Raw genomic sequence first — 17,058 nt, forward strand, 5'->3', positions numbered from 1 at the left:
AAATATCAATGTTTTGTTCCCGAGCCACTTAGTCACTTTTGCATTATGGCAAGTCCATCATGCTGGAAAAGGCATTGTTCGTCACCAAACTGTTCCTGGATGGTTGGGAGAAGTTGCTCTCGGAGGATGTGTTGGTACCATTCTTTATTCATGGCTGTGTTCTTAAGCAAAATTATGAGTGAGCCTACTCCCCTGGCTGAGAAGCAACCCCACACATTAATGGTCTCAAAGTGCTTTACTGTTGGCATGACACAGGACTGATGGTAGCGCTCAACTTGTCTTCTCCGGACAAGCTTTTTTCCTGATGCCCCAAACAATCGGAAAGGGGATTCATAAGAGAAAATGACTTTACCCCAGTCCTCAGCAGTCCAATCCCTGTACCTTTGGCAGAATATCAGTCTGTCCTTGATGTTTTTCCTGGAGAGAAGTGGCTTATTTTCTGCCCTTCTTAACACCAGGCCATCCTCCAAAAGTCTTTGCCTCACTCTCCTTGAAGTTCTTGATGATCCGATAAATGGTTGATTTAGGTGCAATCTTACTGGCAGCAATATCCTTGCCTGTGAACCCCTTTTTTTCCAAAGCAATGATGACGGCATGTGTTTCCTTGCAGGTAACCATGGCTGACAGAGGAAGAAAAAAGATTCCAAGCACCATCCTCCTTTTGAAGCTTCCAGTCTGTTATTAGAACTCGATCAGCATGACAGAGTGATCTCCAGCCTTGTCCTCGTCAACACTCACACCTGTGTTAATGAGAGAATCACTGACATGATGTCAGCTGGTCCTTTTGTGGCAGGGCTGAAATGCAATGGAGATGTTTTGGGGGGATTCAGTTCATTTGCATGGCAAAGAGGAACTTTGCAATTAATTGCAATTCATCTGATCACTCTTCATAACATTCTGGAGTATATGCAAATTGCCATCATACAAACTGAGGCAGCAGACTTTGTGAAAATGTATATTTGTGTCATTCTCAAAACTTTTGTCCACGACTGTAGACAATGAATGTAGAGAGTTCCAGCAAGGGTGGACATCGAAATATTTATTTTTTGAGGTATCAGGGAAAGCTGTGTGCTTAGTATACAGAGAGCGTCACTGTCTTGAAAGACTACAACTTGTCCCGACACTTCCAGACAAAGCATGCAGAGAAATATAGGAATATGTCTTCTGAGCAGAGGGCAAGTGCATCGAAAGAGTTGCTTTTGCTCAGTTGCAAAAGGAACAAGGACTTTTCACAAAACTGCATTCAGAAAATGACGGAATTGCGAGAGCTAGCTATGTACTGTCCCACAACATTGCGGGCCGCACTTTGTTATTTTTGTATTTTGTCGTGTTCAGTTTGTTCTATTAAATATGGACACTTACCACGCTGCGCATTGGTCCGATCCTTGCTACTCCTCCTCAGAAGAGGAAGAGGAAAGCTGTTACAGAATCACCCACCACCAAAGGACCAAGCAGCATGGTAACGGGCAGCATCAGCGATCTCAGGACTCCTGGACATGGGAGGAGATTCTGGACGGCAAGGGACATTGGGCACAGGCTGGAGAGTATTGCCGCCCCAAGGCAGAGCTGGAGGCAGCGAAAGCCAAGAGGCGGTGGTATGAGGAGGCAGCACGGCAGCGTGGTTGGAAGCCCGAGAGGCAGCCCCAAAAATGTCTTGGGGGGTGGCACACGGGGAGTGTGGCTAAGTCAGGAAGGAGACCTGAGCCAACTCCCCGTGCTTACCGTGGAGAGAGAGGGACCTGAAGCGCACGGTTTCCCCGGTGCGCAGGCATAGCCCGGTGCAGTACATAGCAGCGCCTCGTATCGGCCGGGCTAGAGTGGGCATCGAGCCAGGTGCCATGAAGCCGGCTCAGCGCATCTGGTCTCCAGTGTTTCTCCTGGTACATGGCACCAGCCCTATGCATGGTGTCCCCGGTTCGCCAGCACAGCCCAGTGCGGGCTATTCCACCTCGCCACACAGGCCTGGCTACGGGGAGCATTCAGCCAGGTAGGGTTGGGCAGGCTCGGTGCTCGAGACCTCCAGTGCGCCTTCACGGTCCGGTCTATCCGGTGCCACCTCCACGCACCAGCCCTCCGGTGGCAGCCCCCCGCACCAGGCTGTCTCTCTGTCTCCTCCCTACAGGTGCTCCGGCCTGTCCAGTGCTGCCAGGCTGCCAGAGTCTTCCTCCTGCCCAGTGCTGCCAGAGTCTCCCGTCTGTCCTGAGCTGTCAGAGTCTCCAGTCTGTCCTGAGCTGCCAGAGTCTCCCGTCTGTCCTGAGCTGCCAGAGTCTCCCGTCTGTCCTGAGCTGCCAGAGGCTCCCGTCTGTCCTGAGCTGCCAGAGTCTCCCGTCTGTCCTGAGCTGCCAGAGTCTCCCGTCTGTCCTGAGCTGCCAGAGTCTCCTGTCTGTCCTGAGCTGCCAGAGTCTCCCGTCTGTCCTGAGCTGCCAGAGTCTCCCGTCTGTCCTGAGCTGCCAGAGTCTCCCGTCTGTTTTGAGCTGCCAGAGTCTCCCGTCAGTCAGGAACTGCCAGAACCGCCCGTCAGCCAGGAACTGCCAGAGCCGCCCGTCAGCCAGGAGCTGCCGGAATCGCCTGTCACGCCGGCGCTGCCGGAATCGCCCCTCCCTCCGGAGCTGCCGGAGTCTCCCACCTGTCCGGTGCTGCCCGAATCTCCCGTCCATTCGGGACCCATGGCTTGGGTCCCCATTCCGAGGTCGGCGACGAGGGTCGCCGCTCTAATCAGGCCACGGAGGCGGTTAAAGAGGCGGAGAAAGACTATGGTGGAGTGGGGTCCACGTCCCGCGCCAGACCTGCCACCGCGGACAGACACCCACCCAGACCCTCCCCTATAGGTTCAGGTTTTGCGGCCGGAGTCCGCACCTTTGGGGGAGTACTGTCACGTTCTGACCTTAGTTATTTTGTTATGTCTTTTTTTTAATATGGTCAGGGCGTGAGTTGGGTGGGTTGTCTATGTTCCTTTTTCTATGTTTAGGATTTCTGTGTTTGGCCTGGTATGGTTCTCAATCAAAGGCAGCTGTCAATCGTTGTCCCTGATTGAGAACCATACTTAAGTAGCCTGGTTTCACTTTTGAGTTGTGGGTGATTATTTCCTGTGTCTGTGTGTTTCGGTTTGTTATTTAACTTTGTTATTTTTGTATTTTGTCGTGTTCAGTTTGTTCTATTAAATATGGACACTTACCACGCTGCGCATTGGTCCGATCCTTGCTACTCCTCCTCAGAAGAGGAAGAGGAAAGCCGTGACAGTCTTGCCTTGTGTGGAAGAGTTAACAGACTGTTGATGTTGAAAGAAATGTATAGGTGACGTCTGTAAGATTTACAACTGGTCAATGATCAGTTAAACCATTTAAATATTCTATACCCCTTTATTTTAATCCAGCTGCACTGTTTTACATACTGTAGGCAGGAAAACCTCCATCACCTCTGTGCCAGTGTATAGTTTCTTGTGCATGTGTATAGTTACCTCATGCCTGTTATCACCCTGATTACACTTAAATCATCCCCTGGTTTTTACTCCACCTACTGCACCACAATCTTCCCTCAATGTGATTTCACCAATTTATCCAGCCTGAGAATGTTATTCATAATGTCCATACTAGAGGGCACGTTTCTCCCTCCTCAGTTCATCACCACACCTCTCCAGACTAAAACGCATTATCAATTTCTACTGTTCAGTGGTACATGCATACTAAACTAAATGGCGTGACTGCTGTTGGGCTGAAACACAGACTCAGGATTGTGCCTTAAAACATTCTCTCTGCAGGCCCTTGTATCATAGATCGGATACACATTGACCTTCTAGCACTTGGCCCCTGATTGGGCCGTGGACTGCCATCACAACCCAAGGAAGACCAATCACACAGATTAGACAAGGTTAGTTTGACATGCCTCTGACCTCTGAACTGGGATATTCCCTGTAGCCACACACCTGTCCTGTGGTCGGACATTCCACTCAGGAACCTAAGAGAATAGTGAGCGATTCTTCTTTAGAATACTTTGGAATGGTGGGTGGTCCTGTGTAGCTCAGTTGGTAGAGCATGGCACTTGCAACACCAGGATTATGGGTTTGATTCCCGGGGTCACCCATACATAAAATGTACAGTGGGGCAAAAAAGTTTAGTCAGCCACCAATTGTGCAAGTTTTCCCACTTCAAAATATGAGAGAGGCCTGTAATTTTTATCATAGGTACACTTCAACTATGACAGACAAAGTGAGAAAAGAAATCCAGAAAATCACATTGTAGGATTTTTAATGAATTTATTTGCAAATTATGGTGGAAAATAAGTATTTGGTTACCTACAAACAAGCAAGATTGCTGGCTCTCACAGAACTGTAACTTCTTCTTTAAGAGGCTCCTCTGTCCTCCACTCGTTACCTGTATTAATGGCACCTGTTTGAGGTTGTGGACAGGTGTCTTTTATACTGATAACAACCTCAAACAGTCACACTCCAAACTCAAATATGGCCAAGACCAAAGAGCTGTCAAAGGACACCAGAAACAAAATTGTAGACCTGCACCAGGCTGGGAAGACTGAATCTGCAATAGGTAAGCAGCTTGGTTTGAAGAAATCAACTGTGGGAGCAATTATTAGGAAATGGAAGACATACAAGACCACTGATAATCTCCCTCGATCTGGGGCTCCACGCAGATCTCACCCCGTGGGGTCAAAATGATCACAAGAATGGTGAGCCAAAATCCCAGAACCACACGGGGGGACCTAGTGAATGACCTGCAGAGAGCTGGGACCAAAGTAACAAAGCCTACCATCAGTAACACACTACGCTGCCAGGGACTCAAATCCTGCAGTGCCAGATGTGTCCCCCTGCTTAAGCCAGTACATGTCCAGGCCCGTCTGAAATTTGCTAGAGAGCATTTGGATGATCCAGAACAAGATTGGGAGAATGTCATATGGTCAGATGAAACCAAAAATAACTTTTTGGTAAAACCTCAACTCGTCGTGTTTGGAGGACAAAAAATGCTGAGTTGCATTCAAAGAACACCATACCTACTATGAAGCATGGGGGTGGAAACATCATGCTTTGGGGCTGTTTTTCTGCAAAGGGACCAGGACGACTGATCCGTGTAAAGGAAAGAATGAATGGGGCCATGTATCGTGGGATTTTGAGTGAAAACCTCCTTCCATCAGCAAGGGCATTGAAGATGAAACGTGGCTGGGTCTTTCAGCATGACAATGATCCCAAACACACCGCCCGAGCAACGAAGGAGTGGCTTCGTAAGAAGCATTTCAAGGTCCTGGAGTGGCCTAGCCAGTCTCCAGATCACAACCCCATAGAAAATCTTTGGAGGGAGTTGAAAGTCCGTGTTGCCCAGCAACAGCCCCAAAACATCACTGCTCTAGAGGAGATCTGCATGGAGGAATGGGCCAAAATACCAGCAACAGTGTGTGAAAACCTTGTGAAGACTTACAGAAAACGTTTGACCTCTTGTCATTGCCAACAAAGGGTATATAACAAAGTATTGAGATAAACTTTTGTTATTGACCAAATACTTATTTTCCACCATAATTTGCAAATAAATTCATTAAAAATCCTACAATGTGATTTTCTGGATTTTTTTTCTCATTTTGTCTGTCATAATTGAAGTGTACCTATGATTCAAATTACAGGCCTCTCTCATCTTTTTAAGTGGGAGAACTTGCACAATTGGTGGCTGACTAAATACTTTTTTGCCCCACTGTATGTGCGCACTACTGTAAGTCATATTTAAAATGACGGATAGGCCGACATTGTAAATAATAACTTGTTCTTAATTGACTTGCCTAGTTAAATAGGTTAAATAAAAAATACAAAAGTTGCCTTGGATAAATGCATCTACATTCCAGAACCACATAGAGAAATGTGCAGAAATACAGAAAGTTAGAAAAAAAAGCAGTGCTTCCCAATCCACCCAAAGTGGTGCACATTTTTGTTTTTTACTTAGCACTACACACCTGATTCCTCTAAGCAAAGGTTTGAAGATGAGTTGATTAGTGGAATTAGGTGTATAGTGCTGGAGATAAAACAAAATGGTGCACCACTTTGGGTCCCCAGAACCAGGATTAACAAACACTAGTCTAAATTATGATATATGCTTAACTTTAGATCAGAGAGGTAAGTAAGTACATGTTGGAATCAGGAGAGTAACTGTGAAGTGAGGAGTGACACTGAGAGAAAACCCATACAGTACGATGTCATGACTAAATACTATATGTCTGTGATTCTGCTATGCCATACTATTGTTTACTAATCCCATAGAACGCCCTGTGTCAAAGTGTTTTCTCTGCATTGTGAAAGGCAGGCACACAGCAAGTTAGGTTGAATTACTGTGCTGCCTCTCTCTGGCGGTGCGTGCCATCCTCCAGCTGGTTGTGCACTGATGTATGAGGCAAACAGACATGCCCCCTAGTTATTAGCAGGTGCACGGGTCACCTCAGCAGTTGATTGATTTTTCAAACCATATTGATTTTTTTCCTGTCTTTCTCTCTTTTTCTTTTCCCCTGCTGAGCACAAGTATGTCATCAACCCCCTCGGGGCAAGATGAAAAAATTCAAAGACGTGATGATGAGGGTGAGGAAGGGAGAGACAGAGGGGAGGTAGGGGGAGACAATGGGGGGGTAACAGAGTGGGGTTGAACATACGAGCCCAGCGCAACATGCTCACTCGCTCTGAGCAAATCAAAAACACGCATGCTGCACTCCATACAGTGTGTCTATGAGTTCACACAGCAAGGCGCCATGTGTCAAGAAGCCAATATGTATAAAAATTCCACATTGGCACGTCCCCTTGTTTATATCCTGCACTGAAGCTGGACACGTCTTGGCCTAACCTGGGCTGAGGGAGTCTTAGCCAGGGCCTCAATTTCCCTCCCTCCCACTCACTCACTCACTCACTGACAGACCTGGGTTCAAATTGGTGCTTTATTGGTGCTTGACTGAGCTTGCCTGTTGCAATGGAATGAATAGAAAAGTCCCAGATGTGCACACACCGCCCAACCGGTACTTCCAGGCAACTGCTGAAAATATTTTTACGATTTTAAATAGTATTTGAACCCAGACATGCTCTTTGACACAGGTTCATAATGGGCCAGGGGAGTAGTGCCAGAGCACATGACTGTTGGGCAGAGAGAGAGGTGGAAAATAAAATTGTTCATTCACCCTCGTAATAAATCTGTTGAATTAACAACAACACAAAACAGAATGGTGAGTTGCATTTCCAAAATAAAATAAGAACATTCATAATCTAAGCTTGTTCCTTTTTTCCCAGTGGAGATTCCAGAATATGAGCTCAAGTTTTTTGGGCCTCTGCTAATCGTCTACTAATAGTGCCAGCGCCAACATTTCAGATTTTTACTGTCCCTTTCTCTTCTCATTATCTGTTGTAGAAATTAGGCCTCTGTTAATTCATGTACCACAGAAATGTGGTTGGTGTTCAGCTTTGAATGAGTTGGGAATGGGCTCAGACAACTCATACAAACGTGCGCACATGCACACCTCTGTGAGCTGATTTGATTAAAACCCTACACCTCTTATTACTAGGTAATGGACAGAGGGTCACTGAGGGGAGATTATGGGTGGTGTGTGCTAACAAAGCCATATCAATGAAGGGGTCAGTATGAGGGGAATTGTCAACTTTACACACACACACACACACACGTGTGGAAAAAACACACATACCCTCACTCACTCACACACACACACCACCTAACTACTTGGCAATACACCCTGGGTCCTTTAAAAATGATTACCTTGCCTTTTTGCCAGTTGAATTGAGTTAAACACATGCACGCATGCACCCACACACACTTGCACAACACCTAAATATTTTGGCTGCTGCACAGTAGTCCCTCTCCATCAAGGATAACCCCAACAATAGCTGACCTTCCATTTCCAACGAGTTGTTATTGAGCTCTGAGTGCCATTCAGTTGGATCTGATATGAACTCACTTTAAGCTCCTGAGTGGCGCAGCGGTCTAAGGCAATGCATCTCAGTGCAAGAGGTGTCACTACAGTCCCTGGTTCAAATACAGGCTGTATCACATCCGGCTGTGATTGGGAGTCCCATAGGGCGGCGCACAATTGGCCCAGCGTCGTCTGGGTTTAGCCGGGGTAGGCCGTCATTGTAAATAGTTAAATAACATCTGGTGCTGGGATTATTAGCAAATTTGTCTTCATGTGCACACTGAGCAAACATAATTGTAACCACCTGAATGTGCATGACTCTGGTTGTCTACTCTATGAAATGCTGAATCACTTCAAAGATTGACTTGACCTAGCTAATCTACCTCTAGTCAGTAGAGAATCTCAAAAGAGACCATCAAAATGTCATTTCAATAAGAGTAATGGGCTGGTTTGCTGACAACTGACAGTCATCAAAGGAGTAACACACAGTGGGGTTTAATAATGTGGCTGCATTGTACAGTAGGCCTATGTGCTCCATTTTCATTTGTCCATCTATAAGATGTCTTAACCAGTAGCTGAGGAAAGGGTGTGATACTTAAATAAATAAATGTGTAGTAATTCCCTTTACCATTAAATTATTTGTTTCTCACTTACTGTAGGTCAAAAACCTTACACAGGGCTTTTTGCCCTGACAAGAGGTTGTGGTTGAGAAAATGTTGAGGAAATGGGTATTTAAGATTAACTGGAGTACTGTCACTTAGAGGAAAACACTAGTAGCTTATTATCTAAAATCACAGTTCATTATGGTTTCATGAGTCATTTGGGCAAGAAAATAAAACAACTGTACGGGAGAAACAGTGCATTTGAGGTAACGGTATAATCACAATATAGCCAAATGAGTAATAACAGTCACAGATTGTTGCTGGACTATGTTGTACAGTATAGTGTACAGTGCCTTGCGAAAGTATTCGGCCCCCTTGAACTTTGCGACCTTTTGCCACATTTCAGGCTTCAAACATAAAGATATAAAACTGTATTTTTTTGTGAAGAATCAACAACAAGTGGGACACAATCATGAAGTGGAACAACATTTATTGGATATTTCAAACTTTTTTAACAAATCAAAAACTGAAAAATTGGCCGTGCAAAATTATTCAGCCCCTTTACTTTCAGTGCAGCAAACTCTCTCCAGAAGTTCAGTGAGGATCTCTGAATGATCCAATGTTGACCTAAATGACTAATGATGATAAATACAATCCACCTGTGTGTAATCAAGTCTCCGTATAAATGCACCTGCACTGTGATAGTCTCAGAGGTCCGTCAAAAGCGCAGAGAGCATCATGAAGAACAAGGAACACACCAGGCAGGTCCGAGATACTGTTGTGAAGAAGTTTAAAGCCGGATTTGGATACAAAAAGATTTCCCAAGCTTTAAACATCCCAAGGAGCACTGTGCAAGCGATAATATTGAAATGGAAGGAGTATCAGACCACTGCAAATCTACCAAGACCTGGCCGTCCCTCTAAACTTTCAGCTCATACAAGGAGAAGACTGATCAGAGATGCAGCCAAGAGGCCCATGATCACTCTGGATGAACTGCAGAGATCTACAGCTGAGGTGGGAGACTCTGTCCATAGGACAACAATCAGTCGTATATTGCACAAATCTGGCCTTTATGGAAGAGTGGCAAGAAGAAAGCCATTTCTTAAAGATATCCATAAAAAGTGTTGTTTAAAGTTTGCCACAAGCCACCTGGGAGACACACCAAACATGTGGAAGAAGGTGCTCTGGTCAGATGAAACCAAAATTGAACTTTTTGGCAACAATGCAAAACGTTATGTTTGGCATAAAAGCAACACAGCAGAACACACCATCCCCACTGTCAAACATGGTGGTGGCAGCATTATGGTTCGGGCCTGCTTTTCTTCAGCAGGGACAGGGAAGATGGTTCAAATTGATGGGAAGATGGATGGAGCCAAATACAGGACCATTCTGGAAGAAAACCTGATGGAGTCTGCAAAAGACCTGAGACTGGGACGGAGATTTGTCTTCCAACAAGACAATGATCCAAAACATAAAGCAAAATCTACAATGGAATGGTTCAAAAATAAACATATCCAGGTGTTAGAATGGCCAAGTCAAAGTCCAGACCTGAATCCAATCGAGAATCTGTGGAAAGAACTGAAAACTGCTGTTCACAAATGCTCTCCATCCAACCTCACTGAGCTCGAGCTGTTTTGCAAGGAGGAATGGGAAAAAAATTCAGTCTCTCGATGTGCAAAACTGATAGAGACATACGCCAAGCGACTTACAGCTGTAATCGCCGCAAAAGGTGGCGCTGCAAAGTATTAACTTAAGGGGGCTGAATAATTTTGCACGCCCAATTTTTCAGTTTTTGATTTGTTAAAAAAGTTTGAAATATCCAATAAATGTCGTTCCACTTCATGATTGTGTCCCACTTGTTGTTGATTCTTCACAAAAAAATACAGTTTTATATCTTTATGTTTGAAGCCTGAAATGTGGCAAAAGGTCGCAAAGTTCAAGGGGGCCGAATACTTTCGCAAGGCACTGTATATTGTACAGTGTGCTCCAAGGGATACAGTCTTTTATAGTAGGATGGGACTGTTAAGGCTTTCATTCAATGACTTTTCAAAATATTTTTTCAAATTCAACAGAAAGAAACTTTGACAGCTCCCAGTTACCCATATGAATAGTGAAGTATTTTACAGTCTTGTTTGTGCCAATAGTTATGTAGTCCAATCTGGCATAGTGTATCAACATTGTAGTGAAGAGAGAGTAATAATACCAATACATTATGTTTCTTTCTTCTACTGAGAGAGATATGCAATACACACTACTTCTTTAATTAAGTGTTTGTTTTTTTTAATTCAGATTAACCAGAAGTATGTGAACGGCCTCCACCACAGTGGCTTCCTATAAATTTGGCATCAACAACAATAACAACTGAGGGATGTGGTCATCTTTTTACTACAGCCAAGGTCAGTCAGACAGTGTAAACTCATTACTACAGTACTCTACTGTAAGCAATGTCTGCCATTACTATTTAGACCATTTTCAATCCATAAACAGTTGACAGTACCACTAAATATTGAATAAATGTACCAATGCAGAATAACTATTAACTAGCTATTGCAGAATATTATCCAGGCATCACATGTATATACACTACACACACAGGTGTTATAACTGTGCTGTAAACTAATATATTCTATCCTCAATGTGACTGTCCATCATGAAGTTGTTTTTCCACTTATCTCTATGCACACATCACTGCTGTTTATTTTCTTCCACATATCTTTAGCTTTCTTTCACTGAAAAAGTAGGTAATCACAGACACAGTTCTATTCACATTTCACACTGTACTACTCCTGCTTGCATAAGCAAGAAGACGCACCCCAGTCTGGCCAGCCAATGAAAGTACTTGGGGGCGTGATCCTCGAAAAGAACACGCTGTCCTGACCTAAATTAACTCCGTTCAAACCTGGCTGCAGTGAAAGCCAACCTAAGTGGCTGTCATAAGTGGTGTGCTTTTCTTAATGCGTGCCTGATTGGATAAAGCGAGTGTCAATAACATTATTTTTCACCCATACGGTAGTACAGGATGTGCCCTCACTATGCGTGTTGTTTTTAAGTCGAGTTTCGGTGCCAACTCCTGTAGAGAATGGCGTGTAAATCAGCCCAAGATCTGTAATATAGAGTTGTGCGTCATTGTTTTGATACCACATGAAAATAGTGTGTATTGCGATAGTTGTAAAGTATCCTAGACACACTAGCGTAGTTTTGCACATTACAAATTAGGTTGTTTACCTTCTCTGCAGCGCGAGCCACGTGTAATCGAAGTACAATGATTTATTTTTATGCACATTCTCTTGAGCATGTCTCGTGGAATCTATAGCGTTTTCAATTCTAAAGAATCTCTTCACTCAATAAACAGTAGCGTCATGCATTTTTTCAACTGTAGCATTATTATTCAATGTTTTCATTTAACCCTTATTTGACCAAGTAAATTGACTGAGAACACATTCTCATTTACAGCAACGACCTAGGGAATAATTACAGGAGAGGAGGGGGGATGAATGATCAAAAGTTGCAACTAGTCGTTGTCCTTTCACCTAAGGATCCCTTAAACTCGCGTCCTGCTGCGCAACTATAATTCCTGGGTGACTAGTTTCACACATTATCAACCATGTCATAACTAATACCTTTACTAGCCTACTGCCGAGGTTGGCCCTTGCGCACTATAGCCTAAATTAAACAATGTATAGCAAGCATACTGTGACAATGTGGACATATGGAGGAAAATGAATGGGCACATAATATGCAATTATGAAAATAATAAGTCATTTTTTATTTAACCCAATATAATTTTTTAGCAAATGATGGCCTTTTTCAGAGACACAATACAAAATATACAGGTATATTTTTAATTAGGCTCAGTTTTGCAACCTTTTGTATCCAAAAACAACATTTTAAAAGTATTTACATAACAATGCACAGAAAATGCCACTTTGGATATCCATACAACCACAAAAACCTGAACAAAAAATAAGTTACTATAAGTTTTACAAGGAAATATACAAAGATACACTTCAAACTTTTATACAGTTACATGCAGTGTAACTTTGTCTTTAATCTATATAGTGCCATGTCATGCTCAACATGAATTCAACACACAATAAGAGGCAAATTGTTGATTCACATATTTATGTTTGCAAAGTGCCCAGTGGTTACAACACATCTGAGAGCATAGGCTACTCTGGTCAAACTGGACCACATTATAAATAAGTTAAAGGAAACCAACTGATTTTAGGGCGGCATAATAATAATTAATACTGAAAAATGGGAACTCATATGTTCTAACCTTTTCCAATAATTTCTAACTATGCCATGAATAAGCCCTAGTCATTTAATAATTTTTCCATAAAAATAAGACAAATGTTGAAACTTTGGCAGGTTCTTTCCCTTTTGCAGTAGGAAAACTTAATAATAATGTATGATTTGCATGTCAACTTTTATCTAGTTAGGTCATGTAACATATAAGTCATTCTGATTGACAGTATGACCTTAGTGTAGCGTTGGGTCAATTTCATTCAAATTCAGTCAATTCAGGAAATAAACAAAAATTCCAAATATTTTCTCTCATTGAAAAGCATTGAGGAAAATTGGAATTTGAAACTTTGTTTACTTCATCAATGAAATAGAATTGACCCCACCCTAAAGACCAGTTTTTGAATAATAGGCCTTCAAACTATGTACTACCAATGAACACTGCAAAAAGCCACACAATAGAAACAACTGATTCTTTGATGAGATACTCTCAAAAACCCTGATTTAGAAATAATCTACATTTATAACTATCAATTATACCTGAACAAGGATATCGTATGACCACTTTTACAAACAAACAATATATTTTTGAAAACTGCACAGCAATTCTTCAAGACACACATTTTAACAACATAATAATATTATGTTTTATGTGCTACATATGAAACATAGGTAGTAAAAATTAAACTGAGCAAAAAGGGAAAAACATTTTGGCACACTGCTACATTTTCTGCTTTTGAAGCGATTGGATTAAATTGAGTGCCAAAACTTTAGTGTAAATATTCAGTGCTTGCACAGCCTCCCTCCCTCCTAAAGGCAGGCCATTTTGTATCCTGTCTTCTCTTCTATCCCTCGTCTCTTCTTCAGGTCCTGAAGTACAGTATTCAACGAAAAAGGAGGACTTCTCAGCACTGTGGGGAAAACCAATTCATATTAGCTCTGTTCACAGAAGGGGTTATGGGTACATAGCCTGAAGGTTATAACACATGCATAGTAAAGACAGTTTAGTTGTCCAGTATCATGCATTGTGTATTCTGTTGAAGCAAGTAAACAGTGCAAAAGTGTACATTAAATGTCAACATGTCACTCAAGACAGACTGCTGCAGAGTGAGAGAGCAGCAGCTTGCAGAGCTCATTCTCTTGAAAACAACCCTTCCTCATACAAAGCCTGCTGATGACGTGTTACTACTGTTCTGCACTTGAACTAGGCTTGCTTAAGTTAATATTAGACCAGATAGCTGGGGCGTTTACAAAAGTGTGTCATCACTAAGGCTTCACATTTAAAATCCAACATAGGCATAAAAACTGAAATGCTTATGTTTATAATAAGGTTATTAGAACAACGGGGTTATGCTCATTTTACAGTATGAAATTGGAAACGCATGATGATGAAGTTCTTACCTTGGTATTAGTGTTCATGTGTCCTGGAATCGTTTTTGCTGGGTGTCTGCTCTACTGACTTTGACACAACTTCATCCTCTTCACTGGAATGCAACTTTTTACATGTACTTTGGGGCTCTGATAAAACACAATTTAAAGATATGTCAGTAAACAGTTTTTCTACAAAAAAGCACATTTCCCGCCCGGTTGAATAGTTCCGAAATTAAGTTTATCATCAAGCTAAACAGTCAAGTCAAATCAAATTGTATTTGTTACATGCGCCGAATACAAATGTAGACCTTACAGTGAAATGCCTACTTACAAGCCCTTAACCAACAGCGCAGTTCAAGAAGAGTTAAGAAAATATTTACCAAATAAACTAAAGTAAAAAATAAAAATAATAAACAAAAGTGGTCATATAATCATGCTATTCATTAGGCCACAGCAGAACAAACAATTCAAAACTCAATATGTCAAGAAATCAACGTGTTAAATAGCTTGACACACAAAGCGTGTCTTTCTGGAAAGAAAATAAGTATCAACGGAATCAAGCGGTGTGCGGTATTGGCTTTCTGCGAGTGTATCAGTGCAGTGACGCAGAATTGTTATACAATCTCGCAGATTGCCACAATTTAATTCGACTGTGCCATATTGTGCGAAGGAGACAGTCTGACTTGTTTTTGATTGGTTAACTAAAATACTCAAGTACATTTTCAAAACTGCATAATTTACCCGGATTTGCAAGTCTTTTCCTTGCCCCGTTGTGAGAGTGGTGACAATCCGTCTGCCTCTCGCTCTTCTCAGATAGCTCAGCCCCGTTCGCAGGACAGCTCGGTCGGACTCCATGATTCCCGTTATGGTCCACATTTCCAGAGGACCACACTCGCTTATGAGACGGTCTGCTGTAAAAGTCTGGCATGTCACTGCTTTTCATCTGTTCCCATTTATAATCTCCCTGGGGAAGGGGCTCGTCGTTTAGAAAATCAAAATTCCATTTGTCAATAAAAACCTTCTCCATCTCTTTCATTTGAACCAAACACTCCCTCCCAAATTCGTCATGATCCACCGATCCGAAAAGATTTCTGCAAATCTGGGGCTTCGTGTGATCCGTCGGGCGCGGATCCACCCTTTCCACCGTCGGACTCCCATTCGAAAGACTAACATTTGACATGTTGTTGCACATATGAAAACGACCCTAAATCGCGACGGTTTATCCCAAAAAACAAGTATTCCTTTTAAATAAGCGACCTGGATCACAAGATAGAGACGCATGCATAGCATCCGTAAACAGCCAACGTGATTAGCCCTCAATCTGCCCGACTAGTGACGGTTTAGTTCTGTTGGTTGTTTTCTGCCGTTTGACTACGGAACTAAGTCATCTGTGCTGTACCAAAGATGATGGATATACTGACAAGATACATGTCTCTCCGCCCTAACAATGGGAGTCGTTGTCCACACGCGGCACCCTGAGCTGTCTAGCTCCCGCCTATCCTTTCTTTGGATTGGTGGATACATCTCAATATTGTAATCAGATTTTCAATATTCGATGACGGTTGTTGACGTCAACCGTCTGTACTGAATGGGGAGAGATGCTATGCTACTACTAGCCTCATTTCATTAATATGCATAACCATCTCGAGACAACTCCAATATAAAGTGTTTCTCCTTAAAATTTGCCGGGATGTCACGTCTATCTTATATCAGTATACTCGTAACAATTTAAGCATTACGACATTTATATTCGATCAAATAAACCTCACTTAGAAAATAATCCATACTTTTTGTTGACCAAATTCGACATTCTTAAAAAACGCCTTGCTTGGTGGGCGAAACAACGAATAACACCTCCTGCTGGAGGGAGACAGATGTTTTTTTGTAGAGTTGAGCCTCTCTTCCTCTCCCTGGCTGTACCCAATAGGGCGATACGGCTCGTGTATACTAGCACGCAGTAAAATGCAGAGTGCTGCTTCTGCCGCACAGAGTGGCTCGCTTGTGGGCGTGCTGGCAACATATGGACACTACTCAATTGTGCGTCAATAATTCAGCGTAACAAGTTAGTAGGAAGGTCTGGTTATTAAGAGTTTAATCCATTCTCCATTTCATGAATTTATTCAGAGGTAAATGGTAATATGCTCTAAACCGCTCTCGTGACAAACTTTGCTGCCCTGTTTCCAATCGTCCACAATGACTGGGAGAACCTATTCAAGTAACGTTAAGTGAATACATTTCGAAAATGTTTTTAAAAAATGTATTATGAGCTAACTAGCTACAGTGCAGGCTAACTCAAATGAGCTGCTAGCTATCTAGCCAACTTTACATACTGTATAGATATAGTTAAGTTAATTAAATATCACATGCTACCTAAACTTCATATTAGCTAGCTATCTTGATATATTTATCACTGTAAAAAATACATCGAAACGCATTTCTAGCTAGCTAGCTAACAGCCATGGAGGAGGGTGAAAGGATAGCAGCCCCAAGTGTCAAAGTGAGAGAAAAGGCTATTCTGGATAGGGCAGGTACTTTTGTGTAGTTCCAGTCCCTATAAGTGAGGACGGAGATAATAGTAACGTAATATTCAGTGCGGTCTAATTTGAGTATAATGAATTATGTTTCTTGTGAGGTTTTCTGTGCTCAGAGCTGTGAAAGCCTGTCTGCGGATGAAGAGGTACCAATGAAGTGCAGTGGTTCTCAGTCCTGGGGACTCAAAGGGGTGCACTTTTTTGTTTTTGACTTAGCTCTGCACAGCTGATTCAAATGATCAACTCATCATCAAGGTTGAAGTGGTATTTATGTATTAATTAGTGATGCTATCCTTGATATGATCCTGCTATTGTCTTATGCTACACATGTGTGCACATGCATCTATCTATCCAATGTTATCATGATTTGTTATAAGGGTTATTATACTTTATTATAAACTGTGTGGTGCCAGCCC

The 17,058-nt window shown here is 42.6% G+C and overlaps 1 protein-coding gene across 2 annotated transcripts; it reads right to left on the minus strand.

Annotated features, from left to right (window-relative positions):
* Positions 1–12,237: 12,237 nt before the first annotated feature.
* cdkn1ba (cyclin dependent kinase inhibitor 1Ba) lies at positions 12,238–16,060 on the minus strand. 2 transcript variants are annotated; one of them, XR_016486721.1, is made up of 3 exons: positions 14,853–16,060; positions 13,972–14,258; positions 12,238–13,933 (listed from the first exon to the last, which is right to left on the minus strand). XR_016486721.1 is itself a non-coding variant. In XM_021563338.3 (3 exons), the coding sequence occupies exons 1-2, from the start codon at positions 15,301–15,303 to the stop codon at positions 14,149–14,151; spliced, it is 561 nt and encodes a 186-aa protein (XP_021419013.1). In that variant the 5' UTR covers positions 15,304–16,060; the 3' UTR covers positions 12,238–13,651; positions 14,142–14,148. The 2 variants fall into 2 exon arrangements, 1 of the variants encoding a protein (XP_021419013.1); XM_021563338.3 differs by having other exon boundaries at positions 12,238–13,651; positions 14,142–14,258.
* Between the last annotated feature and the right edge of the window lie 998 nt (positions 16,061–17,058).

This window comes from Oncorhynchus mykiss, chromosome 15, assembly GCF_057628025.1.
Source record: "Oncorhynchus mykiss isolate SJ-2025 chromosome 15, ASM5762802v1, whole genome shotgun sequence".
NCBI classification, from domain to species: domain Eukaryota; kingdom Metazoa; phylum Chordata; class Actinopteri; order Salmoniformes; family Salmonidae; genus Oncorhynchus; species Oncorhynchus mykiss.